The following is a 27,098-nucleotide window of genomic DNA, read 5'->3' on the forward strand; positions in this document are numbered from 1 at the left end:
CTGGTACCTGGAGATCTGCCAGTGAGTGCTATCTCAGCAAGCCCATGCATCACCAACTCTTAATGACTTCGATGAAAGATTTTTCAAAAAGCTTGCAGTTTTGATGTTTCTCATAGATTTTTCTTTTAAAGTCTAGTGAAAATATTTACTCTTACAGTGTAATTTTAGTTTAGAAGAAACTTGACTGAAAGCTTTGAGTATTCATCTGCTGCAGTGGGAAAAAAGAGGATCCACAGGCAGGCTGGGAAATTGCACAGTGTCACCTCACTTTTGGACCCAAGTGAGTCCACTAGTGCATGGTGATTATCTGCTGAAGCATTAGCCACAGAGGAGGAAGAAGACCTTATTTCTTGCCATGCCTCTTAGAGGTATGTGCCTGCTTAATACTAACTGGCTTAATTTAAGCTTTTATGGGTGTTTTATGGATTATGAGGACTTTTCTGATACATTACCTCTTTTCCTGATTTTTGTATGATAGAGACAGTTTCTAGTCCTGAAAGGCACCTCTGTGAGTAAGAAGGGAAAATTTGGCTCTTCAGGATTTGGCAGCAGCAGATCAGAAGCCAAGGGATCCTGGCTGCCCTCAGTGATGCCATGCTGTGCTGGGCTTGCTGCTGAGAAGCTGACTCCACATCCCACTGCTGCCAAGAATGCTTTTCAAGAACAGTCAAAACAAGTTTTCTTTACCTCTCCTCCTGAGAGATTTTTTGGCCCATGGCTTGAAGGCCTTGATGAGTCTTCCACGCTGCCGCAAACGACTGGCAGAAAAGATTCACAGAGCACCTTTTCTAGCTAGTGTAATGCTTTAGAAAACAGTTGCAGCTGGGAGAGGGATATATTTGAACTCAGGCTTTCCACTGAAATCAGGGGAGAGAGAGGCTGCTGTGAGTTACTGGAGGCTCTGACAGCGAATTCACACAAGTAATTCCCTGACAAATGAAGCAGACAGGAGTCGTACATTAAACCTTGTCATAATAAGAGCAGGGAGCTGGTTCATTGGCAGCAACTTTGCTGTTCTTTAGTGTGCTGTGAAAATACAGGCAGCTACTCTGCTGCTTCGCCACATCTGCACAAGGGCCCATCTGCAACAGGATGCTTTGCTTTTTCTTGTTTTAAGGTGCTCATGGTCACTGTGTCTGGTTGCATTCTTGAGGAAAGGCACTGATTCCCATGTAAGCTGGGATTACTTGCTGGACAGGTTGCTGGAGTGCAGCTGTCCGGCTAAGAGTTGTGCTGCTTAGCTTCAGGGTGGAGAGCAAGCTTTCTCCACTGGAATAGTTAAGGTGCTAGTGGTAGTCACAAGCAGGGCTTCTGCTGTTTCACTTTGTGAGAGGCTCCTCAGTGCAGGGCTGTGGCCAGCAGTAGTGCAGCACATTACATCTGAGTCCTCTTGGATGCTACTCACGTGCTTCTAGTGAAATTTAACTTCGTGCAAAATACACTTCTAGAAGACTGCCAAATCCAGGGATTTAGACCATGACTGAGATTCCAGGGAAGATATGATTTATGGATTTGCAAGCAAGACTGTTACATTCAGCTGACTTGACACATGCTTGCCAACCTCAGCTGGTTTTCCCCTTGTAACTCATATTTGGTGCTCTACTGTAATGTCACTTGGCTCAGGGTAGAAGGAGTGGACTTCAGCATTGCTGGATTTCACAGAACCATAGAGTCACAGAATTTAGGACTGCTTGGGGCCCAAGCTTTAATTAATTTAGCTTAGAGCAAGTCTATGGGTTGTGCTAACTTAACCTGAGCTGTATTGGTCATAATTGGCTAGGAGGAATGCAAGTAACTCTGTATGTGCTGTAACATAACCTGCATCTGTGAACTCTCTGTGGGGGTCTGCTCTTTCACTGGGGAATCTTTAGTGGAGGTTGCTTCCTCCTTTGTGAGTAGATGTACATCCTTGTTCCAACAGACCTGTCTGAGGGCTCTGTCCAGCTGTCTGCATACTTCCTTTCAGTTTTCCACCACACGTGACATGCACTCTGGGGGTCTCTCTTTGCAATCCAGGCACATTCTTAGCAGGAAGAGGAACCTCATGAGTTGAAAGGTAGGTGCTTAGAGCCTGGCCTGGTGCTGAGGTTAGGTTAGCTGTGCCAAGTGATTTTCCTATGACTGGCCCAAATGTTTACCTGTGTGAGTTGATTCAATCAGGGGTTTTACCAGAGCAGACAACCATGAAATGAATTTCCCATAGTTCTGTAGTTTGCTGAGGCAAGACAGGAGCTCCCCTTTGGAAGAACTGAATAAGTCCTCCAGAGCCAAGAGTGCTCTTGTTCACACTGGTTTTCTGAGTTACCCCCTGCCCCAAGTTCACATTTCTGTGCAATGAGCCAGTGATCTTCTCTTTGCAGAAAAGCAGATACTGTACTTTTTTTCTCCCAGTCCAGTCTTACAGTCCTATTGCAGCCTTCTCAGACTTGCCTGATTTTCTCCAGCACAAGGATAACTGTCTAGAAATTCCATGTCCTTAGCTGATGAGCCTTCTAATTGCCCCTGTAGCTAAGACTCTTCTGCTAGAAAATGCAAATCTTTAGGTTTAATATTTTCACACCAAATGCTTTTCTTTGTGGATTTCTGAGTGCCATCTTGAAGTCTTTCCTGGAAATTGAGAGGAATTTTTCAAATCTTAGGGATACACTTTTTCCAGTCACAGGACTAGAATCTGCCAGTCTGGTGCTTCATGGTAGGAGAAGAGAGAAGGTGATCAAGTCAAGATGCCAAAGCACGGAACGTGTATATGCGCAAGAGGACAGATCCCTTGTGAGGCTGGAGGTGAAACTCTGAGTCAGGATAGCATGGCTGTCAAGAGCAGGGATGTTGGATTGTTGGCCACAGCTGCCTGTTCTCAGGGGCTGTCCTGTGCCTTCCTGTGCAATGAGTTGCTGCTTGTGATCTGCCTGAGTAGCAACAAGAGGTGCTAGAGTCTTTACTCCACCTGTCCTGCTAACAGGTATGCAGGCTCTGATTTTCTTTGAGCTAGGGTCTTTCCAGTATGGCACATTGCTTTGAAACCAGTTGGGACCAGTGGGCTTGCAGTATTCCTTCACACACTTGGCTGTGGTGTTCCAGACTTGTGACAAGCAGAGAAATGAAATCTATCTCCTTTTCCACCCTTGCTTGTAATAAAGGTTCTACAGGGCAGGGTAAAGAGTCCCAAGCAGTAGGTGCTGAGTACACCTGAATGGGCAGAGCACAGTCTGAATGACACAGCCCTGTTACTTGCTCCACATTTTCCTGTGCAGTAAGATGTTCTTTTTCCTCTTGTCTAGGTTCCCAATGGCAGCTGGTCACATGCACCACACAGTTTGTTTTGTAAACGCACTGTTCCCTGAAATCAAGTTTTCTGGATGGTGGCCTTCCACCTGTCAAAATAAGTGGCTTGATTTCTGCAATGCAGTCAATGTTCAGCCTTACACAGGGTTCTTTTAGTGGTTTTATAAGCTCTGTAATATTGCTCAAATTTATCCATCCAAGCAATAAAGCTTTCTCCATTGTAACAAAAATCCCCAGCTATTTCAAACTCTGCCACTTACTCATTCTTAGTGGAAACTTTAGTTGTGCTTATCTTTTGAGTCACAATTCATATGCTTCTTTCAGAAATCATCCAGGAAGGCGAGTAACTCAGTATCACTCTTGTCAAATGCTGCACATCAGAAATTAAATATCATGGAGTTTGTTAATGAGCAATTAACATTATTTAAGCACCCAAAAACATCTGCAGAAAATATATCCATTGATGCCATGGTTGAAACAGCTTCCAAACAGCCTGTTTCTATAGTTTCTTCCTATTTAGAGTGGTGCCACCATCAGCTTTGGCATAGCTGCAGCTTTGGGCATAGCTGCTGCAGTGCTCCTGCACAGATGATGCTGAATCCCTGCTGCTCCCTGCTTGACTTTGCCAGGCTTTGGCTCCCAGCCCCACTACTTTCCCCATCATCAAAGGTCTCTTGGGCAAATCTCAAGCATCTGGAAGTTGGTGCTGGTTGGCATTATTAACCCTTTCAGGAGCTGGGGTAATCACCATGTAGGAGCATTTAAAACATCTGATTTCTGTTTGCAACTGCCGTGCTCTTGATTGCTCTTAATTAAATTTTCTTTTGCTCTTGTCTACAGCTGGTGTATCATACTTGGAGGCTGTTCCTTTTACTGATGCCAGAAGAGTCTGAATGGTCTTTTGTGTTTAAGTGGAGGTTATTAAATAGCTTTATATTAATTAACTGTGATGGAGGGAACACATGGGCAAATGTGCTCGAGGAGATCAGTTTATCCATATGGAAATTACATTGAAAGTTAAATCCATTACCCTAATTGTAAAATTCGACAGTGCTTAGCCAATAACTGTGGAATTGACTAAATCATGCATTTGTGCTTCAGAGCTAGGCAAATGCCTAATTTCCTTGAATATTTGCTCAAATGAAAAATTGTATTTGCCTCAATTACATAAGCTGCCTCATCATTTCTGAGAGTGTTTTAGGCAAATGAATTTGGAGGCAGAAATGGTCAGTGAAAGAGTAGGGTCTAATAAGCTCTGAGAGCAGTCATTGCAGGATGGTCGCTTTGAAAGACTGGCTGGGATGCCTTGACCCTCAGGCTCTACTTTCAAGCAGAAATGTTGCTGTGCCCACAAAATAAAAGTAGCTTACATTGGTCAGAAAAACGGCTGGAAGGTCCAAGAAACAATCAGTTGCCAAAATGGCTTGATGGACAATAGCAAACAACAAATAAATTAGAAGTTGTAAACTGCTCGTGGTTGATTCTGAACAGAAAGGGGTTAGATTTGTGGAACAAATGTGTTCACTTTGAGCTGCTTGTTCAGGCCTAATTTGGAGAGAAGGCTGATGCTTGTAGCTGCAGTGGACAAAACCCCTTTGCTGTGGCTCCCCTTTTCAAATGGTGAGGACAAAGTATTTATTCAGCTGTCAAGTGGGGAAAGAAAGCAAATTAGTTTTAGGCTGGAACGCTGTACTGTGTTTGCTGTTGTAGTTCTGAGGCCAGATGGTGACTTGGACAGCCCTGGGGAATGGGTAACAAGTTTCTCCAGGGCAAAGATCAGAAGCAAAAGGAAATATTCAGATTATCTTGCAGTTCCACTTCCTAGAGAGGAAAAGGGAGTGTGAGATGCACCAGGCTGTGTTAGGGAGAGGATTAGCCACTCTTTTTCTTCACTTGTTGCTGTTGCTGAATCCTGGAGTCAGTTTGTGGCAGAGTGGGTTTGAGACCTGACTCCCCCTGTAAACTGCAGCTGTCCCTGGGAAGGACAGAGCATCTGTGCCAGCATCTATTGGGGCAGCTTGCTCCAGTGAGGAAAGTGCCTCTGCCCTCACTCCTCAGCTCCCCCATGGCTCTTTTAATGACAGCAAATGATTTGGGCATCTGTTTCACCAAGTAGTCAGGATCTTGGGGAAGGAGAAGGAGATGGCCTAAGGTTACCTAACTGGGGCTACATTTGGCTTGTGCTTCTAAAGTGTTTCAAGTCCCACTTGTCCTGCCTCAGTGCTAGTTCCTGCCTCAGTTTCCCTGGTTTGGCAGTTGTTTTGGGCTGCTCTTTAAATGTGGTGGTGGAGCTGGTAGGTAACCAAGCAGATGAGGTGCCTCAGGTGTATCTGCTTAGGCTGCTCAACTGCATTATAAACCTGGTTCAGACTCCCAGGGCATAAGAAGGTACCAAAAACTCTCCCAGAATCTCCAGGACTATGAGTGTCTGAATATCTAGGCAGAAGGCAAAGTGGAAGAAAAGTCTCTCTACTGGCACAAAACATTCTCCATGGAAGGAGTTTTAATTGCATTCAAACATAACTTAGCTTCCAATGTAAGTGTTTTCATTTTGAGTTAATTTTTATCCCATATAAACCAGGTAGAGGGAAAACAAGAGGATTAGGAATGCTGAATGGGAAGAGCAGTCTGGCTGGGCGGCTGAGAGCCCTGGCTCTGCCAGGGAGCCACAGCTGGAGCAGGGCAGGGAGCTGCTGCAAAGCAGCACAGGAACAGTGCATGGCCCTGTCCAGAGTGGCCTGGGGTGTGCTGAGGCTGGAGAAATTAGATTCTGCAGGTCAGAAGGAAAGGGAAGTCAGCCAAGGCATGCCAGAAGGTTGGTAGTGCCTGCTAGGATGGCAGTGGGTGAACCCAAGCCAGCTCTTATGGTTTCCGTATTGCCTGCAAGTTCACTTGTTTCTCTTTCCTTCCAAAAGAGAGACAGGGAGGGAAGGTGATTATTGTGAATTGAGAGAAATTGACAGGTGAGGCAGACACCTGCTAGGAATAGATCTTGATCCATCAGATTGGCAAGAAATCAAGTGCAAGGGAATAGGCTTAGCTGGTACTATGCATTACTCAACTGATATGCTGGGAGGGGAGGTCTTACACCGTGTGTGGGGACCTGGCTAAATGACAGACATGCACATGGCCAGAAAACTCATGCACTCACTTTAGCTTTTCATTTTCACTTGCCTCAGTAAAGGCAAGTGAACGACAAATGGCACAGGTTTTAGGTAACTTTTTTCTTTCCTTTATCTCTCATTTATCTGTCTGTTCACCCTAGAGAACAGAAGTGATTGTTACAGCCCACAGGAAAAGACCCCTTTCAGTCTTCTCAGTCCTTCGTTGTCTCCAGAGAGCATTGCTCCCCTCAAGCATTAACTCTCATATGAAAGGTTGGTGGAGATGTTGGGTCAGATTGTCCCCTTTCTTGCAAGGCCTTCTTTAAAAATAAGATGCATCACAGTATAAAAGTGATGCTGCCACTTCTAGAAGAGCGCGAAGTATCCAGGGAAAATGCAGGGTGCTTGGGAATGGTGCTGCCTGCACTTCTGCTCTGCCTGCCGTACCGCTCCAAGTACAGCTGGCCAGCAGAAGAGCTTGGTCCATTAAGTGCTTTGCAGCTCATGTCTGTGGCAGCCCTGGGTTTGCTTAGCTGTGTTCACCTTCCTCCTCTCATGAGCTTCCCTGTGAGGCCAGTGTCTTCCTTTCCTGCACAAGCACTCACAGCTGATGTGGAGATGACACATCTGCCTGTCAAGCCTCTGGACCTTGGGACTCTCCTGAGTTATTGCAGCTAGTCAGCTTACTCTGAATATGAAAAACAGATTCCTGCAGGGAATTTGGAGTTCAGAATTCTTCCTTTCTTTAATTTATTTTTCTTTAAGTAAATTGAGGGAACTTCAGCTGTTCCACTGACAGGAAATGCTGAAGGATATATCTCAAATCATTTGCTCAGATCTCCAGGGTATGGAGGTTTATAAAAGGTTTTTGCTATAGACTCTCCACCAGCTCTGGGAAACATCTGTTCTGCATTCTGAATACATTTTCCCAGCAGAAATTGTTTTAATAAAATCATCACTTTTTCTGTGGTTAGAAAACCCAGTGCCATGAAATTTTTTCTATGCTAAACACTTATTGACCACAGTTACTGGTTAATGAAGTTAAAAAACTTCATATAACAATGTTTAACTTATCCTGTATTTCCAGGAGCTTCTCCGATGGTCATAATATGACAGAATTCACCAGAACTGAAACTGTGAACAGTGACTAGGGTTCAGTGTGAACTGTACTACTTGATTTTGTTGGTGCTTCATAGCAGTCTCTGTTTTGAAATCCAGTCTCTAAGCTGTGGCATGTGACTAGCCTATATATTGAGTGAGACTATGAAAGCAGGGTGTTCTAAGGCATAGGTAGGAAAGGTGAAATTGTTAATAATTTTTAAAAAGTATTTTATATCACTGTGTTGTGACCCAGCTCTGAAATGGCCTTTTCTCCACAGTAAGATAATATTAGAAAAAGTCTTGCTGCAGTTCGATTCACCTGAGAGCAGATAATTATGTGTGCAGCCAAGTTATTTTCTGCTAAATCAGAAAAATTGGAAAATATGGCTAAGTCTTCAGTGCTCACTGTGGACTCCTTTGTCCTCAGCAGAGGTGATGAGCATATGGGTGGTAGCTACCTTCAAAGTTCAGCTGTGGAGCCCTTTCTCTGTGTGGACAGCAACCAGGAAAAGGAAAGCAAAACTCCGTGAACATGAAGAGATTCTTCATTGGTCTGGAGAGGAAAAATTATCCTGGCTTGGACCTGTTCTGAAAGTGCTTTTGATTTTAATGGGAACTTTAACAGTTTGGGAAAAATGGAGATGTTGCAAGCTTTATCCCATTCAACTTTCCATGTAAGAATATTCTGTGTTCTCAGATTGCAATTTTTCAGACAACTACAATTCCTATTGTCACCAGTTTGGTTTTAGACTAACATTCTAGATAGGCATCATTTGAAAATGAAGCTTGATATATCTCTGGACAGACTGATGTTTCTCCTTTGCTTTCAGTTAGGTAGCTCATCTTGTGTTAGAGTAGTGTTTTCAGATAAAAGCTCGAAGATGGGTGGTGCTAAAATATTTTGGAGGTCAGCTGCCTCACAAGCAGCTTTGAGGTCTTAAGGGACTCAACAGGAGGGTGGTAGGTATTTCTGAGCCCAATACATGCATCCTGATTCACCAGCAGGCTGCTTCACTGCTTTGCCTGGCTTTTGTCTCCTTTTTTGAGACAAGAACCCCCTCATGGTGCATAAACAAGTGGAATAAGCACAGAATCTTTAGTTAGCAAGGGATCTGATAGTCTGAATCATGAAACAGGGGACAACCTGGGTTTAAACAAAAAAACAAACCAGAACATGCACAGCAATAAATACCTTCAATACTGAATTGCATCTTGTAGAAGACACATTGCTTCCCATGGAGCACAATATCAAACTCCCTTCTCCCCTTGAGTGTTTCCAATGGTAATGGGCTTCAGTACATACATGGGCATTTCATGCTCTGGAGCAGTAACACTGGAATATGTTCTGCACTTGATGTGACAGAGTAGTCCAACAGAGAGGTACAACTTTGGGAATGTGTTGAGGGGACAACAGGACCTGTGCATTACCTGCAACCTATGTGCAGCTTCTTCCAGATACAATGTGCATTTCTTGGCTTCGTTATTTATTGTTAGTGGCATATCAGTTCTTCTGGGAATCTACATTAGCCCTCTCTTGGAAAGAATCAGAAAAAGACTAAATGTCTGTCAAGTCACTTTAATTTTTGGGATATCTTTAGGCATCATGATGATAGGAAATGCCAAAAAACTCAAGTGAATCAGAACAGGATCTTCTAAAATTCTCATGTTTGATTCCAAAACACCCTTGTGGGAGACAAGGCAGTGGGTGCACCCTGTGTGTATGAGTGAGATTAGAATTTGAAAATATCCGGTATATCTGCACCCCCATATCTGGCCTTTGTGTAGTGCTCTCCCTTTTCATCGGCTACAATAAGACAAAATATGCAAAGATGTTGTAGATTTCATTAGTCACACTAGTTTATTCAAACCTCTTCTTTGCATAAGAAACCAAGGCCTGCACTGATCTCTGGGAAAGAATGTGCTCACAGCTTGGAAAAGCCGTGTGTTCGAATGGCACCGCGGCAAGGCAGAGGTCAGCAGCTCGGGCACAGGAGAGGGGCCCGGCTCTAGGGTTTGGTGCCATCATTTGCAATTCAATTCCATGCAGCTCCCTCTTAGGGGAACAATTCACTAAATACAGAGTTGTTCTTTTTCCCTAATTCACCATATAATTCACCTTCTAAGTTCAATTAAGAAGCAATCTGTTTGTGACTGGAAGCAAGCTGCATTTATTTAGAAATACAAAATTATCCTTTGCCTCGGCAAAGACCGCATGCCTTAATAATTCTGGGGATGAATGGCTAGTTGGGGTTTCCTTTAAATGGAATGGGATATTGTGTGAAGAGTAGCATACTTTGCAAGGGTGGGGGTGTGAGAAGTAAAACTGAGAAGAGGAACTTTTGTTGAGCTTGGGCTTAAGGAAGTGACGAGGACTGGGCATGAAAGAAAACAAAGGGAAATCTTGGGATGGGACACAGAAGCTGGAAAAGAGTGATAGAGTTCAGAGCAATCCATCTTGTTGAATCAGGCTTGTTCCTGTTCACACATCTAGTGTCTTTTGTCCAGTCAAGCTCTGTTAAACTATGGCACTTCCTTTGGGAGACAAACCCCTGATTTACTGTGTTTCTTGGACCGGGAAGCTTTAACCTATAGCCAGCTGAGAGTCTGGGTATTTTATTTTCTTATGAATTGTTCTGTAGGTATCTTTCATCATAATTTCCTGATATCCTTACCAGTTATAGTAGTATAACGTTGGAGATTTGTTACCATCCTCTCAGTCCTCCTCCAGGGTGTCAGGGATATACCTTTTCCCCTGTCCTTGCCCCGCTGCATGGGTTGGAGGAGGATTTGCTAGAAACCAGCTCCAGAGGAAAGGAGAGTTTTCTAGCTGGCAAAGCAAGACTGCTTCAGTGACTGGAGGATGTCCAGCTGTCTTGAAAGTGAGACATCCCTCTTGGAAGTCTCCACACTGCATCCAGCAGTGCCATATGACTAACAGTGTATTCTTTCCTGCATGTGGTGGTTTACCATGCTTTTCATGATTTATCTTGCCACGAAGACTGCAGAAACTTGCTCTTGCAATACCTTTACAGAGATCAGCTCATTCAGCTCCTGCTCTCAGTAAATCTCCATGAAATTAGCCTTCCCTAAAAAAGACTTTCTGCCTATTCAGCATATGGAGAAACTAAGGGATGGTATGGTAATGAGTTGCAAGGTGTCACTGTAGGCTAGGAACAAATCCAGGAAAAGAGCCTAGCTTTATCAGGCATTTAATCCCTGCTCCCTGCACAGGGAAAGCAGACAATTTCTGTGGCCAGCAGACCCCCAAATGGCATTGCTGATAGCTGCTGTCCTTTCCACATCAGAGCTCTGCCAGCCAGCTCACCAGAGATTAATCTCTTCTCTTTTTTCCTTTGCAGGAGGCCTGGGAGAAGAGGTGTCAAGTGAGAATGCCACTTCAACTGACCATACTGACAAAGCAGTTAAAAAGGGTAATGTGGTACCCCACCCAGACCTTTGGGTATCTTTTATTTACTTTTTTTACCCCCTCTAAAAACATATTTTTGTCCTGTTGTGTACATGTGTGTGCCTCCATGCCTGGGAGATCAGCCCTGCCCAGGCATTTTTTGCTGTTGGTGAACTCTCTGAAAGGGTGGGCTTGTCTTGTAAAATGTGGTGGGTTGACCCAAGCCAGAGGCCAAGCACCCAGTTACTATTCCCTTCCTCCAGCAGGAGAGGTGAGAAAGCAGGAAAAGCAAGTGTGAGAAAACCAACTGGTTGAGATGAAGACAGTTTAATAAGTGAATGAAAGAGGAAAAAATAACCAGTGATATAAAGGCAACTGCTCACCCCAACCCACAAGCAGCCCCTGCTAGAAGGATGTGTCAGGCCTCTCCAGGGAGGAGAATTTAACAAATTTCAGTTGTTAAGGGCAGAAAACTTTAGCAGGAGTTAGGAGCAGTCATGAGCTGTTGCAGGACTGGTGCAGAGAATTTGCCCAAGAGGGTGAGTTGCTGGCACGGAATGGAAGCATTGGTGGCGCAGAAGTGTCGACCCAGAGTCCTTTGTGCAGAGCTGCTACTGCAGCAGGCACAGAAGAGTGCAGGGCAGACAACTCCTCACTTGGGTTTGCTATCAGGAGCTGTCCATGTACAAATCCACAGAGATTTTGGGCAGCCCCAGGAGCAGTTTGTGAACGGAAGACAAGACTTCTATCTTGAGACCCTCTCTCTTCTAGCTGTGGCCCTTGTAATGCAAGTGCCTGTGCTAGTGCCTGGTACCAGCAGTACCAGGTGTATGCAAAGAACAGAAGGGTGGTTCTTCCTTCACTGGGAGAGCCCCCAGCCTCAGAGCATCTGCCTTCCAGGATCCAGCAGCTGGCTTGGGGATAGGGCAGCTTCTGAAATGCCAGGGAGGTTCTCAGGAGTAAGAAGAACAAAAGGCAAATTCTCGTCTTTGTCCTGCAGCTCAGAGCAAGGTCTTCAGCAGGAAGGGCTTGACCTGGTGAAGCAGGAGGGAGGGTTTAAAGTTCATTCTTTTCATCCCCCTACACTGCCTGAATTTCCTTCCTATTGTATTGATCCCCTCAGCCTTGACAGTAGCAGTTTGCTTACTGGTGCTTCAGCTGGAGGGATGAATAGAAGAGGCTCTCAGCAGCCCTCCTGGTCACTAGAGGAAGGTCTTAGCAAGACCTGTGCTTTTTAATAGCCTGGCAGCCCATGTCCCTGACTTGGAAAGCAAAGCTGTAGTCAGTCTTGCTGATTTACATACAAATCACAAGACCACAACGGGAGCTTAGAGTCATCCTCCTTGGCTTTACAGCAATCCGCTGGGGAGCCACCATCACAGCAGTGCTGCTCCTCAAGGTGAAAAGAATGTTCACCTTGGTGTGACCCTTTAGGCCAGCACTCTCTGAAGGCATAGCAGCACCTGTACTCTGTTATTCCTTTGCCCTAGCCCAGCTGATACATTGGGTGTGCAATACAGGCAGCTTATCTAACAAGTGGCGTATCTATAAAGTCCTTACACAGGCTTGTAAAGCCCAGCTGGACTGTGGCTGCTTTAAGGGTTTGAGTTGTCCATGGCACATCAGTTAGTGGTGAACAACCAGAAAGCTTTAAGTAAATGATATTTTCTCTGGGTCAGACTCACACCACACTGAAAGTGCAACTCATGTAGGCATAATCAGTACCTGGGCAGAGCTGCAGCAGCACAGATGCAGGGCAAGGTTCAGAGTCTGCCTAGAAGCCTGTATGAATCTTCTGGCAGACTTTAAGGCCAGCACTGAACACCACACAGCTAGGGCTCCTCTGCCTCTGTAGCAAGAAATGAGATGTATTCTGTTTTCCCTTTTGTATTTTTGCTCCTTTTCATTTAAATGAAGAGATTCAGTGTGGATGGAGATTTGTGCTTCTGTTTTTCCATCCTGAGCAGCCCTCTCCAGCAGAGACTGTCTGATCTTTACAGATTTCCAAACCATCTGAGACCTGGTATGTGAAACCAAAGTAATATTTTTCAGCCTTGGGTACAGATTTCAGTGTAAGGAGTCTGTCACCTTCTTCCAAGGCCAATTCAAATGAATAGTTGTTGCTATTGTGAAGCTATTCCTGATAGAACAAACCATTCTCTGCAGATGTGTGGATGGGTAGGGTAAGTTGAGAATATACGGTGATGTCTGGGCTTGTGTGATTCCCACCTCCTGTTCCCCTCGTTTAAGTGCTGTGTCCCCATCTATGAAGTTTCTGATGCAGAGAGTGAGCGGCTAGAGACTGGGAAGGATGTGTTTTAACACCTTAATTGGAGAACAGGTTTGGCATAGTGCATATGGAGGCTCCAAAACAAGAAGGGTCAGTTTTCTATAGATTAGCAGTCTCAAAGTCCTGAACAAATCACTGGCAAATCTGGCTATGACTTCTGGTTTGCTTTAACTCCTTGCTTTTTCTTTTTATCTTTTTCTGAAGCTTCAGGGTATTACCTGAGGGCTGCCTGTGGAACTAAAGAGGATTTAAACACTGTTGCCACTCTGTGTTGCAGACGGCAGGCAAAACACAACGCTTGCAAGGAGCCCGGAGAGGAAGGAATATACAGATGACTCTGGGATGGATACACACTCCTCTCCCAGAGTGCGCAGGGCAACCACATCCAGGGCTGAGAGGATCTGGCCAGGGGGGGTCATCCCCTATGTGATCGGAGGAAATTTCACTGGTCAGTAGTGAAAACACTGCTTTCTATGCTATGGGGTTTGTCTCAAATTGGGTGGGAAATCTCTGGAGCAGAGTTCTCCCACAAATTACTCAGGTCCTTGGGAATCCATCTCCTGAGGTAGGGTGGGCATGTTGTTGCGCAAGGAATGGAGCACTATGAAAGCCTGAAGCTGAGGTGTGCAGTGAGATGGTTCTTCTCTTGGAGTCCAAGAAATAATTGAGTGACTGAGTCCCTTTTCTTTAAGGGTCAGCACCTGTGAGCTGTGCTCACCCTCTGTGTTTCCAGAAGAGGATCCTCTCTGCTGTTGGAAGAGCAGGAGCAGAAGTACTCTGGATTCCTGACAATAGCTTTTTCTTGGTTTTGAGGAGCATCTGTAGCACTCATGAGATTCCTGGGTCTTGAAAGATGTATATGGTCATTACTTCATGTCATGAGAGCAAATTTGGCACATCACTGAGTAGCTGGTGTTCAGATCAGAACACCTGTCAGCTCTGCCAGAATGGCCTGTACCTAGAGAAGTGACACGTTTTATATGCACAAATACTGATGTGTAAAATTTGCTACCTGTTTAATTAGATCAGTTAATTCATCAAGCACAAGGAGAGAAAAGTTGATACAGGAGGTTAATGCTATAGTTGGAAGTGGACCCCAGCATCCTAGAGGTGTCTACATGCATAAGATTGGCTGTTTGAAAGGTTGCCTGTTCCCATATCTAGATGCAGTCCATTAGAGATTTTCCTGAAAGTGAGGCCTTCACTGTTTGCTCTTCTTGGTTTCTTTTCCAGGAACCCAAAGAGCTATCTTTAAGCAAGCAATGAGGCACTGGGAGAAGCACACTTGTGTGACCTTTGTGGAGAGAACTGATGAAGAGAGCTTCATTGTGTTCACATACAGAACATGTGGGTAAGTGATGCACACATTCCTTGCAGCTGTCTATTGCAGACAGCCCTTTCAGTGACACATGTCTTTGTAAGTCTAGCCCAGAACAGACCAATGGCTACATTGGAGAATATGTCACAGGGATGCAGCTGGTCACTTTCAGTGGGGATTGCTAGGATAGTTTGGTATTTGCTCAGACGGTGCTAAGCCATTCTGGATTCTTTTTTCCTGCAAGAACACTTCAGTGTATATATGCATGTTTGTAGATATGCACTTTCTTCTTTGTTTCCTTTATACATACGTCTAAGTACATATAGTACATGCAGCTGCTGGTTTGTCCTGAATCCTGCCAGATGCCATCCTCTGTTCCTATGTTGCAGAGTTCCTCAAGTCACTGATGTGCTGCATGGGTTTGTGGGTTTTCTTTTCCAGATGTTGCTCCTACGTGGGTCGCCGAGGAGGAGGACCTCAGGCTATATCCATTGGAAAGAACTGTGACAAGTTTGGTATTGTGGCTCATGAGCTGGGTCATGTGGTGGGTTTCTGGCATGAGCACACACGGCCTGACAGGGACCAGCATGTCACTATCATCAGAGAGAACATACAGCAAGGTAAAATCACACTTCAGGTTATTCCACCTGACTTTTGGCTGAGTAGGAACCTTTCTTGCTACACTTGTGGAAAAGGCTGGTCGTCTGTGAGTTGGGTTGGAGTAGAAATAGTATTGCTAGTCCTTGTCTAGAGTAAGGGTCAAAATAGCTATATTAGTAGACACTTTGGAATTGTTGGAATTGTTGGAACATGGGAGCATATCCATTTCATTCTAGGCTCACAGAGGTTCTTCTTTTTTTTTTTCTTTTTTTTTTTTCTAAAAGTGATTTGTTTGTTTTCCTTTTTTGTCATCACAGGACAGGAGTACAACTTTTTAAAGATGGAAGCTGGGGAAGTGAACTCACTTGGAGAGACCTATGACTTCGACAGCATCATGCACTATGCTAGGAACACATTCTCCAGGTGATAATTCAAGGTTACATGTCCTTAGGACTATTTCTGGTAGTTGTGGTTGACTCTGGGGGATACATAGAGCCTAGAAGGAGACCTCTGATCTATTGCTGCATTGCAAGGCTTGAAAAACATTTGAAAAAGCAAGGTGAATGTAGTATGGTGGATTCCCGTTTTCCCCTTTCCACTATATTTACTCAGTAATAATGCTGATAATCTCAGAGAATTTCCAAAGCCTTGTTAACATTCTTTGCAGCCTTTCCAGGCAGCACACACGTATCTGTGTGTGTATCTGCCCACGTGCAAGGCAGGTAATACTAAAACGAGCTTTGACTCTCTTGGTTGTCCAGCTTATGCTCTGGAGTCACAATACTGCCTTCAGAGTCTCTAGTAGCTGTGCCAAGGGAGAGTTTAACTCTAGGTCATGATCTTTAATTACTTGGGTATTTTTTTAACCTTTTATGCATGGCCTTTCAATCAAGGCCTCTGCAGCTATGTGGTTCTGTGTGACTGGGTTTTTTCATGGAGGAGTTATCAGTCCTGCCCCAACAAACTGCCAGTTTCTGCATAGGCTGTTTGTCCTTGACTCCCATCTTATCCCTCCAGATGGAGCTCATTTTCTGATCAGACTGCTTTACTGGATTGAGAGGTGATATAAACATAGCTGTGTCCTGGATTTGGAATGGGAGTTACAGGATGACCAGCTTCATTTTGATGCTTTATTAGAAGTTTTCTTCCATAAATCCTACTATTGTCCTTTCCCAATAGCTTTCTGTCACTACATTCTATGAGTAAAGGGGTTGGAAGGTGCAGTGGAATTATTCACACTCTTGGCAAATTTTTGTTGCAAAATTTAAAGGTATCTTTGGGACTTTTTAAATTTACCCCCCTGTTGTATTGAAAGACCAAACCTGTTGTTTTGCGCTTTTGTTTCAACAACTTCATGCCAACCAGTGGAAAATTATCAAACATACTTGTTGTGGCAGGAGGAGATGGTGGCTGGGCAAGGGTGTTTTGCAGCCTTCGGAGATTTCTTTGCATTAGATATCCAAAGCAAACAATTTTTCTTTCCTTGAGGCATCTGCTGGACCCTTCCAGCATTTGCTAAACTCTAAATGGTTAGAATTGTCTTGCACAAAAGCAGGATTAAGCTATTACTGCCATTTATGTTGTGGATGCCTTTGAGTCTGTGTCTCTTGAAAACCAGGGTCCTTCAGAGCACTGCTGGGGCAAAATGGGATAAAAATGGCAAGAGTCCTTCTATATTTAAATTGGTGCTAGATAGGATTTTTAAGTCTGTTTCCTTTAAGCCCTTTGTCTCTGTGACCCACCCTTACCCCAGTTGCAGTCTTTGTGCAGTAATTGAACTGAGCACTAAGTGCCTCTGTGGGGTGATTGTGCTTTCACCATAAATAAGCAGTGCTGTGAACAGGCTTTTACTTTGCCAAGACCTGTCTTGACATCTGCTCCCTAAGGGAGAGATGCTTTGACCAGCCACAAAGCATCGGCTGGTGGGTGTATGCACATATCCTTCCCACCTCACTGAAGTTTGCAAGTGCTGTCCAACTGCAGCCCAAACTGACAAAAACACAGAGCCCATGAAGATACTAACTTCCAGCAAGTTTCATTAAGATCAGTGGCTAGGAAAGGGAGAGAGTTCCTGCATGGCTCTGCAAGGGAAGGGCTGCAGTGGGTGTGCTAACATATTAACAGACACCAGAAAGCCAACGTAAGATGGTGTTAGCATTCAGCCAGTGGAGATGGGATGTGTGAGTGAGCAGGGGAAGGACACAGAGTCTTGTCTGTGGCTCACTGTCTTGTAGCAATTCTGACCTGGCACTTAGCACAACTAAGTGCAACTTGTTTTTAACTTCTGTGATTATGGATTGTAGTACATGATATGGTGCTTGCCATGGTCAAATGCCACAGTAAATCCTGGGCCCTTCTAATTCTAAACTTTGTACCTGGGACAGAAATGCACAGCTTTTCTGAGACATGATGAGTCCTAGCAGTTGACGTTTTTTCCAGTCATACTTTTGAGAATTGCTGTAGAGTCACTCCTCCTTCCCATTTCATAGCAAAGTATGTCTCTCATTTGCATTGTGGCTAATAGAAATAGGAGTATGGCACAAGAGACTGTAATGACAGAAGGAACAAGTTTTTACCTTTAGAATTTCTGATCTCATCTATGTCAGAAAGTTGTCTGTTTTGCAGTGTGGCTGCAGGCTTTTGTTTCCTGGTGCATTTCTTACTGATATGGCAGCAATCTAAACTGAAAGTTGCCATATATCATTAAACAATTTCTTTTACAGCTGTCAAGACCCATAAATGGCAAGTTAGCAAGAAGAAAGTTTAAACCTCCACAAAGCCCTAAGCAAGTAGCTGGTTACCTTAATTCAGTAGGTAGCTTGCTAGTAGATGTGGCAGCACAGTCTGAGGTTACAAACCATGGCCCCTACAAGCGTGTGTTCAAATCAGGATGTAGGTAGCACTGCTTCCATGCCCAGGGACATCATCTTGTATTTCCAGTGCACTGTCCTAATCCTGCACAAGACATACACACATGCTCCACAGGTTGTCCTGCATGAAGAAGAGCCATGTTGTCTCTCTTCTGCACATGGAGATATAAATACCAAACTGGGACAAAAGGTAGCTTCCAGCAGCTGGGTTCTTCACCTGCCTTGAATATCTGCTTCCTTGAATGTTGTTTAAGCACCTGTATTTGTTACATGTCTATTGGGACATGAACATTTAGCATTTATTGAGATCAGCTGATCATTTCATAGCATTGGCACGGCACTTTGCATATTCAGGGTACTGTGGGGATGCTAATGACTCTTGTGAGTCTCTTCTCAAGCTCTGTTATTCCTAGCTGGTAGGAATGGTGGGGTGTTGTGCTTGACTTACCTCTGCGTTGGGTAGCTAATGCATGTTCTACCCGTGCCTGGACAACAAGAGAATGGGAGGTCCAGGATTCCTGGGTTATTTTCCTATCTCTGGGAGGAGAGTTTAGGTGTGTTACTCAAAAATGGTTCTGGTGTTAGACTTCCTGAGCTGCTCTGTTTAATGGTGTCTGCTTGGTGTTTATTAACTTGTGAGTCAAAGTATTTGCACTTTTAGAGACACTCACCAAATGTGCAACTTAACATTCTAAGTGTTTTTAAGCAGCTGGGGTTTGGGTGGACAGCATGGGACTTTTGGGACTTGCGTGGTTTGGGCCAGACAGACTCTCCCGTTCTTGGTTCTTTTGATGGCAAAATGAGAGAAACTGTACTTACTGCTTTGTATGTGGGAGTCACGTTCAGCAATGCATGTGAAAGGAGAACAAAATTCAATTGGAGTTGAAAAAGCAAAACCAAAAATCTTACTGCCCCAGCCTAGAGTACAGCCTTCTGGAAGAAAATGTGTTTGGCAGGTAACAAGAGTAGTTTGAAGTTATGGGATGTTTGCACTGTGTGAGCAGTACCCAAGGTATACACTATGCAGAAAGCTGAGGGCTGTGAGTACTGGATGAGCTGTGTTGTGAGGGCTGAAATGGGAAAAAGAATCAAAAGTTTGCACGTGCAAGTGGTGGTTTTTCTGTTAAACTCTCTCATTCTTTGCTGGTTGAGCCTGGAGATCTGCAGTGAGCATTTCAGGAACCACAGAAGTATGTCCCTGCCAAATGCAGAGTTCTTCTGTGAACTCCTGAGGAGGCTTGAAAAATCACTTTGAGCAAACTGACCTGTTTCTATGTTTGTGGTGTTTCTGGAATTGGAGAATTTATTTTCAATATGTAAAAAAAAGCAGCTCAAGGCATGCAGCTGGCACATAAAATACCAAACTGAATTTATAAAATTTGATGGACTCACCTCAGATCTTTTAAGTATTTGGTGCTGATCAAGAATTTTTCTGCTGCTGAAAAACCCCAACATCTCCCATGCAACAGCTGATTCCAGTTTTCAAAACAGATTACATTCCTTCCTGTCTATTTCTTTCTTCAGTTTGAATATTTACAAAACCATTTCCCCACTCCCTCCCCACCTCTGGACTGGGCAGCACTGAAATTACTGCTTCTGCCCTGATTCCCCATTGGACTCTCTGGACAGTTAAATCCTGTCCTTCAGGAAGAGCAGTCTGCCTCACTGAGCTGATGCTGAAGGTTATACTCAGTGTTAGCCTTGGCATCCCCAAGCTTGTTTGGCATTCAGGGGTGCAGAGAAAGGTTCCTGTGGGCTGGACAGTCTGGCTGCAAGACCTTGGGTTTTTCCAAGCTGGAGTTCAGGTTTCTGGTTCCCTCCCTCCCTCCCCGCAGTCCTAATACTCCCTTGGGGTTTCTCTTGCGTGCAAACTCTTGCTTGGATGCATGGACTGCATTTTGATAGAAGTGAGGCCTGAGCTTAAATCCTTCACTGGACTGAGATCAGAAGTGCAGTAAAGAGCTCCTGAGTGTGAAGCACATGGAAGAAATAGTAGCAAGTAAAAAGAGGCAAGAGACAAGTGGAGTTATTAGCTTGGAAACTCATACAGAACAAAGGCAGAGCACATGATCTTTTCCTCTTGTCTGTGGCAGACCCAGTCACTGCCAGCCCAACCCCATCTGCTACTGAGAAAACTTCTCTTCCCTCTGCTCCTTTGGCTTAAACGCCCAATCTGTGCTCCTGCTGAGCCAGATGTGCCATGAATCTTCTGCAAGAATATTTCATTGCTTTTTCTGATTTATGGCAAGGAATGTGCTACCTCAAACAGAGGCAGCAGCAGTTTTGAGATATTCAAGAGGAATTTTCTGGCTTGGCGGACTTGCCTGTACATTTGGAAGCTGTCTGCTATAGTGAGAAGGCTGTCCTGAGACATGCAGTTATTACAAGCTGCCCCACTCTTGCTTGTTAGCATGGGATATATGGTCAGGGGGATGAGGTGTGGGAGGCCTGCCAGCACTATTTTCTGTTCATTGTGTCACTTCCCCTACTTCACTGCTCTGTGTCTCTCTGTTCTTCCCATTAGAGGGGTTTTCCTCGACACCATCCTTCCCCGTCGTGATGATAATGGGGTCCGGCCAACTATTGGTCAGCGTATTCGCCTGAGCCAGGGAGACATCGCTCAGGCAAGGAAGTTGTACAAATGCCCAGGTAAATATGGCTTGTCGAGATGGATCCTGCTTTATTGTAGACACGTAGTTTATGTGGAAGGCATTGGAGTTCAAGAGCACCTTAATGATCCCTTTGAGGAAAGAGACTTGGAGAACGCAGACTATCAAATGCTTCAGGCTGGAGCTGTGGGGGGGAAGTGGACTAGCCTAAAATGTGTCTCCTGTTAGTACTTTGCCAGTAGTCTTGTTTGGTTTACCACTTCAGATTGGTCCAGTGTAGGCTCTATTCATAGAAAATTAAACTAATGTACAAGACCATGGACAGAATGGGGACTAAGAGTTAGCAAAATGGTGGAAGGATGTCTGTTAGACTGAGGCCATGGAAAGTGGTGGATAGCTGATGTGCAAATCCACTGTTTTTCTGTAAACAACTACAGGTCAGAAAGTATGAGTCTGTAAGGGTCTAGAGTTGATTCTGAGGGCTTCAGGGTCTGTATGTTTGAGGATCCCTGCTTTTAGCTTATAGTGGGTGGTATAACTTTCAGGTCTGTTAGTTCTGATTAATGGGTTTTTTTTCTTTTTACACCCATCATCTCTAAATTGATTTTGGTTGAACAAAATCTTGCTCTTGAAAAATTACCTCATGGATTAGTTTAGCGGTTAATTTGTTTTGCACCATGTTTTTTGATTGAGTCAGACTTAATCCAGTGAGGCCTTTCATTCCCATAGTTGAAAGAATCAATTACAGATTTAGATTTCTTAAGGGAAGCTGAAAAGCCACTTTGGCCTGAGGTAGTACCTAAAAGCTACAAAGCAACTTTCTTTAAAATGAGGACTCTTCTGAGTCTCAAGTTTTCCATTTGCAAAATAGAACTTTTCCTACCTTTTCTTTTTTCCCACAAAGCTTTAGCAGAGGTTATTGCAGTTCAGAGCATATTTGGCAACAAAATAATTAGAGGTCTAAGCCTACTAAACTTTTTTTTTCCAAATATCTGTTGTTCTGCTTTGGTTTTCTTTTTTTCTTTGCATCAAAATTTGTACACAGGTTGCATCTGAGGAGAAGAGGTGCAATATATTTAATGACATTAACTTCTTCATCTGCCATTTGAATCTGTAGCTTGAAAAGTTTTTCCTCTGCAAAATACAAAGCAAAGGAGTTCAAAACCAAAGGACTTCAACTGTTTGTTCAAGCAGGGTCTGAACAAGACTTTAGGATGAAGAAGACACTTTATTCAGTAGTCAAACTGAGGATTTTTGGGGTAAAGTGCAGCAACATAATTCCGAAGTTGAATGGCAGATGGTTTCCCTTTTAGAGTCTCCATCTGAGAATGCCTAATAGTATCTCCCAAAAAAGAGCTAGTATGGTAGAGGATGAGTTACAAGTATGCACTAGCATGAGCCAGAACAACTGCTGTGTCTATTGTCGGAAACAAGGGTCTCCAGCTCATTAGACTGGAGCTCATGTGGCTACAGTTAGGACTTGCTTAGCTTGCCCATTCCAAAACCCTGCTGTTTTAAAATGCTCTTAATTCCCCAAAGCTTGTACCTGCTGGGTTAAGTTAGTGTCAAGCCAGGTGAAACGAAATGAAATTTGCTGGAGGTATTTCTGGAAGGCAAGATACAGTCTGCTACATAGTAGTTAATGCTAGATTTGCTATGTCTGCACAGTTGAGGATTTGATGACCACAGTCACTACAAAAGCTTTAAAACAGCTCATCCTGCTATCTTGTGCTGTGCTAAAGGAAAGAGGCCTGTGTAGCTGTGCTAATTGTGCAGGAATGGTTAAACTGTAAAGTGAGAATGGTCCTGCATTATATCATCTCCTCCACTTCTCTGGACATTTTCAAAAAGTTACAGTGTACCAGTAACCAGCTGATGAGCTATAAGTGCCTGTCCCTCAACTGCTTCATTTACAAATGAGTTCTGAAGCATCCGCCTTTCTACTTTGCTTTTCACCTCTGTTCCTTTCTACCTATGCAGTGCATGGATCCCAGAAGCACCAAGCAGTTGCTTTACTGGACCTGTTTGCTTCTTTGCTGCTAAGTGAAGTACAGTCGTGTTGCTTTTTGGGGTGCTCTGCAAGAGATTGTGCTCTACCCACAAAGATGCATTGCTCACTGTTGTGCTTCCCCTTGCTCTGCAAGCAGTCACTTTCCTCCATGCTGGAAAGCCAGCCTGTCCCAGAGTGTCTGGGGAGTTTCCTCTGCTAGGGTTGGAGAGTTAGATAGGTCTTGTTTCATATCTCAGCAGAGTAGTCTTTGCAAGCAGATGCAATAGTACCTGTTCCATAATTACACTCTGGGAGAATTAAGTCTGGGCTGTTGGAAACCTTCACTGTGGTTTAGCTGAGGGCAATAATCTCATGTCACTACGGTCATGTTGTGTGTGTTTCCCATGATTTAGAGTTCCCTTTATCACTTCCTGTTTGTTTAAATAGATTTTTGAGCAGAAAAATAGAACACTTACTTATCTTGGTGAGTTATGGGTTGGAATTCTGTCTTTATTTAAAAAAAAAATCTTAGAAAACCCCTTTCTGTGTCCCCACATTTGTGGATCAAACTTCCTTAGGGAAATTAAGAAATTCTGGCCTAGGTGACTCCTTCACCCCTGCTTGAACACATTAAACTTCTTCAATGGAACCAGTCTCTTTTCACCTCCAACTGCCAACCCACCCATCTAAATGTAATCATGGCTGCAAAGTTAGCACCTGATAGCATCAAGCAGAGGAACAACTTGGCATTTCCATGAGAAAGGGAAGACTTTGTCAGATCTTTCAAAGCACTGCTGCTTAATCAGGGATTTTTGGGGGCTGCCTTACTGTCTCTGAGGAAACCAAGTTGCAGATCCAGGGCAGCTCTAAAATATCCGTTGGTTATGAAATTGGAGAATTTGTTGTTTCCTGCTCCTTGCAATTGGTATTTGGTCCCTGCTCCTTTCAGTTGGTATTTGGATGTGTCTAGTGGGTGCTCTCAAGAAAATGGGAGCTTTGATATTTGTGGTCCTCCCACCCAGCCAGTCAGCTACTCCGCAAATGTGGATGGTCTTTTCTTGTTCCGGCTCGGTCATCCTGGCTCAGAGAGCAGAACTACAGTAGTCACAGCTTTTCCAGATGTTGGAAGCTGCAGTCCCCTAAAGGAGCATATGCATGTGCATATTCCTTGCTTCCCAAAAGTTGCTCTAGGATCTACATTTCATCAACTGCAGCAGGCCACAACACAGGAATTTGGAGAGCAATGGGCTGCTGTGCTCATATTTTGTCCCGTGCACTGTGGCGGCTAGGAAGGTGCTGGGCAGCCAAAGTGTGAGGGCAGTGGGACTTGCCCTGCTTTTGTTAGGATGTTTTAAACCCCAAAAAGACACTTTACAATGGTAACTAAGGAGAACTTCATTGAGCAACCTGTATTGAAGGGAAAACAGATTTGCTGGCAGCAGTTTTGGGCTTGTGAGGTGGGGTGAATACTTTGCATTTGATTAGTGAATTAGGTACTCCTCAACTGAAACCCGAAAGTGCTGACATATGGAAGGAAGATGAAGGAAGAAAGCTGTTCCTTCTGTGTCCTTGTACTGATCATCTTCTATCCCAGAAATTCTGACAAATTTCACATCACCCCTTTGTCAAGGTCTCAGGTGGTCAATGACCTTTGGCCACTACCGTGAATGAGCACTCTTGGAGTACTGGCCACCAACCTGCACACAACAGCCACAAGCAGACAGTTTGGTAGACCCTGACACCTTTCAGAGTCACTCCTTTTTGATAGGCTTTTTTCCCCTCTCCTGCAGCTTGTGGAGAGACCTTGCAAGACTCAACAGGTAATTTCTCAGCCCCTGGCTTTCCAAATGGCTACCCCTCCTATTCCCACTGTGTCTGGAGGATCTCGGTGACCCCAGGGGAGAAGGTAGGTGCCACAGCAACACAAGGTGTGCTCTGCACGTTCCTCATGTGAAGTTTTGCCTATCATGACAGTGTCAGTACCTGCCAGAAGACCTCTGCATGCCTGAAGTGCAGGAATGGAGCCTGGAAATGCTCCTGAGCACCACTCAGCAGAGAGATGGAGTCAGGAATACATGATCCAGAGAAGAGAAGTGGTGATGCTGGAGCAGAGCCCCTCACATATCTGGGCCATGTGTTGATCTCTGATCCTCCCTCTCAGTTTGAGACTAAGCCCTGCATGGACATTTCCTGCCACCTGTAAGCTTTAGCAAGCTTACATTCCAAAGCCAGTCAGATGAGTTAGATAAAATGCACCGCAATCTGGGGTCCTGAAGGGAGCTGAGGAGCTGTGAGTGACATCCATGGCCTGCCCCTGTCATGCAGGCATAATGTCCCTGTCAGGGAACTCCCACTTCCCGCCTTGAAACGCCAAGCCCCGCTGCGCATCAATCACCCACCCTGTCCACTTTCCTCCCAGCTCCTTTTGTTTTATTGATCTTCCTGTAGAAATGAAATCTTTCCTTAATCCAGTAACACCAGCCCTTCAGGCCTTTCATGCCATACCAGACTGCAAGAATGTGCAGCCCAGCTTGGGACTTCCTTGGCAGAGTGACTTTGCTGAGGATCAACCTCAAGACATGCTTAAGACTCAGACTCAGACAAAGAAGTGCTGAGCTCGTTCGTTTTGCAGCAGCTGCCTGGCTCCAGGACCTCGTTCTGTCACCTGCAAGCCCAGTCCCATGCCATGCTGAGTGTCTGCCATCAGCTGCAGGCAAAGCATTGCTGGGGCAAGAGTGCCAAGAGCCGTGCAGGTTTGAAAAAGTGGCACTGAGACTTTCGTGGTGTCAGTCTTACTACAAACTCTCCCATTTTCTTCTCAGCCTCTTCAGAGTTCTGTTGGGAAGGGCCCAGCATCTAAATGCTGAACCACTCATTTTAAAAAGGAAATAAAGAATTTATTTCAAATTAAATGCTTCAATTTACCTGTTTAATCCAATGCAGTGATTGGTAAAAATTGTTGCTCTGAAATGCTAGCTGAGAACAGATATTGGACTTACAGCATTTATCTGCATAGAAACAGATGAATCTCCTTTTGCTGTCCAAAGTCAGAATGCAAAATGTGAAAAAAGTGAGTGACATCATTACAAACTGCACTCTGCATGTGCGACCAAGACTTTGGGGGAGAGCATTTCTGTGGCTATGTTCAGATTATAGATGTAAATGAATATATGGGTCACATCTTGCAAGGAAAAAAATACAAGTGCACCCCAACAGTGACCTCCATAGGTGACCTCCCAGACCAAGGCCAGTGATCCACCTTACAGAGGAAGGAGACCAAAATAATAATGTTTTAATGCCAAGCTCTGTTGGTAAAACCACTGAACACAATTGCATTGCAGTGATGGTGCGAGTCTGATGGTCAGAATATGGAACCTAATTAGCAAAATTAGATATTTCTTAGAAGTATCATTTATATGTAGGTATAGACCCCAAACATGTGTGGTTTGTGACAATGTCTTTCTCTATGATGTTCACATGATTCAAAACCAAAGATTTGGAATTTAATTTTAAAAATCCAAACCGTTGGTTTTTTAAGTAACATATTAGTAACTGAGGAGTATTTAATTTTACTTACAGAGTTGATAGTAAAGGGCTGTCTGCTGTCATGTACTGTCATGGTTTCATTAAAATACCTTGAGAAGTCTTTCTCTTTTGAGAAAAGGTGGTGTACAAATCCCACCGGTGGCCCATCTTTTCCTGTCTACTCACTTAGGCAGCACAGTTGCAAAAATGAAGCAATCTGTAGGGTCTTCTCTTTAAAGTAATTCCCTTCCCAAAGAGAAATGTGCACTCTCTCCTTTCAGATTATGTTAAATTTCACATCAATGGACCTATTTAAAAGTCGCCTTTGCTGGTATGATTATGTGGAGGTACGTGATGGCTACTGGAGGAAGGCTCCGTTACTGGGTGAGTAGCTATTTCATTTTAATTGCATTTTGTGCATTCTTCTTGACACTTTAGAGAGTGGGTGGGGAAACAAACAGAAACAAACTTTCCTTTACTTGGAAGGACCATAGGTCCAGCCAGTGCACTGGCCATCCCTTAGTGTCTCCCTCCAGAGATGTCAGGGTGCTGTATTCATTCCAAATGATCCGTGCTCCAAGCTCTTTGGTCGCAAAGGCTTTATTCCTTCCTTTTCCAGCTTGAGAAATGAGGCAGGGCGGGAAATGAGCCAGGGCCCTGGCTGGGACTAAAAATGTGGTCTCTGGAGTTTTATTATTACTCTTAAGTCCGGGGTAGAACTGTCAGGCAGTCAGAACGAAGCAGCTGCACAGCCCCTTGTCCCAAACTCCTGCCATTATTTCTCATGTATTTGTGTTTACAAATACACAGTTCTGTGTACTTTAAACCTCTGCATTCCTAGCAGGGGACTTGCTAGACCATACCTATCATGTCTAATTGTGCAAGGACTCCATTCTGCTCCTGCTCCCAGAGATCTCTAGAAGTGCAGCTCCTCTGTATCCTCCCTGTTTCTTTCCCTCCTGCTGTCATAACTGCAAGTCTTCTGTCACCCTAAGTGGTTCAG

At 44.3% G+C, this 27,098-nt stretch overlaps 1 protein-coding gene across 1 annotated transcript in view; it reads left to right on the forward strand.

The window, feature by feature from the left end:
• TLL2 (tolloid like 2) overlaps nt 1–27,098 on the forward strand; it is an 84,783-nt gene that overhangs the window by 35,131 nt on the left and 22,554 nt on the right. The window contains exons 3-10 of the mRNA XM_085065453.1: nt 10,847–10,918; nt 13,461–13,631; nt 14,417–14,534; nt 14,943–15,121; nt 15,419–15,524; nt 20,496–20,620; nt 24,361–24,476; nt 26,377–26,479. Coding sequence (XP_084921579.1) covers nt 10,847–10,918; nt 13,461–13,631; nt 14,417–14,534; nt 14,943–15,121; nt 15,419–15,524; nt 20,496–20,620; nt 24,361–24,476; nt 26,377–26,479 — 990 coding nt within the window. The remainder of the gene's footprint in view (nt 1–10,846; nt 10,919–13,460; nt 13,632–14,416; nt 14,535–14,942; nt 15,122–15,418; nt 15,525–20,495; nt 20,621–24,360; nt 24,477–26,376; nt 26,480–27,098) is intronic.

Source organism: Lichenostomus cassidix, chromosome 6 (assembly GCF_008360975.1).
Source record: "Lichenostomus cassidix isolate B80296 chromosome 6, HeHo_3.0, whole genome shotgun sequence".
Classification (NCBI taxonomy): Eukaryota; Metazoa; Chordata; class Aves; order Passeriformes; family Meliphagidae; genus Lichenostomus; species Lichenostomus cassidix.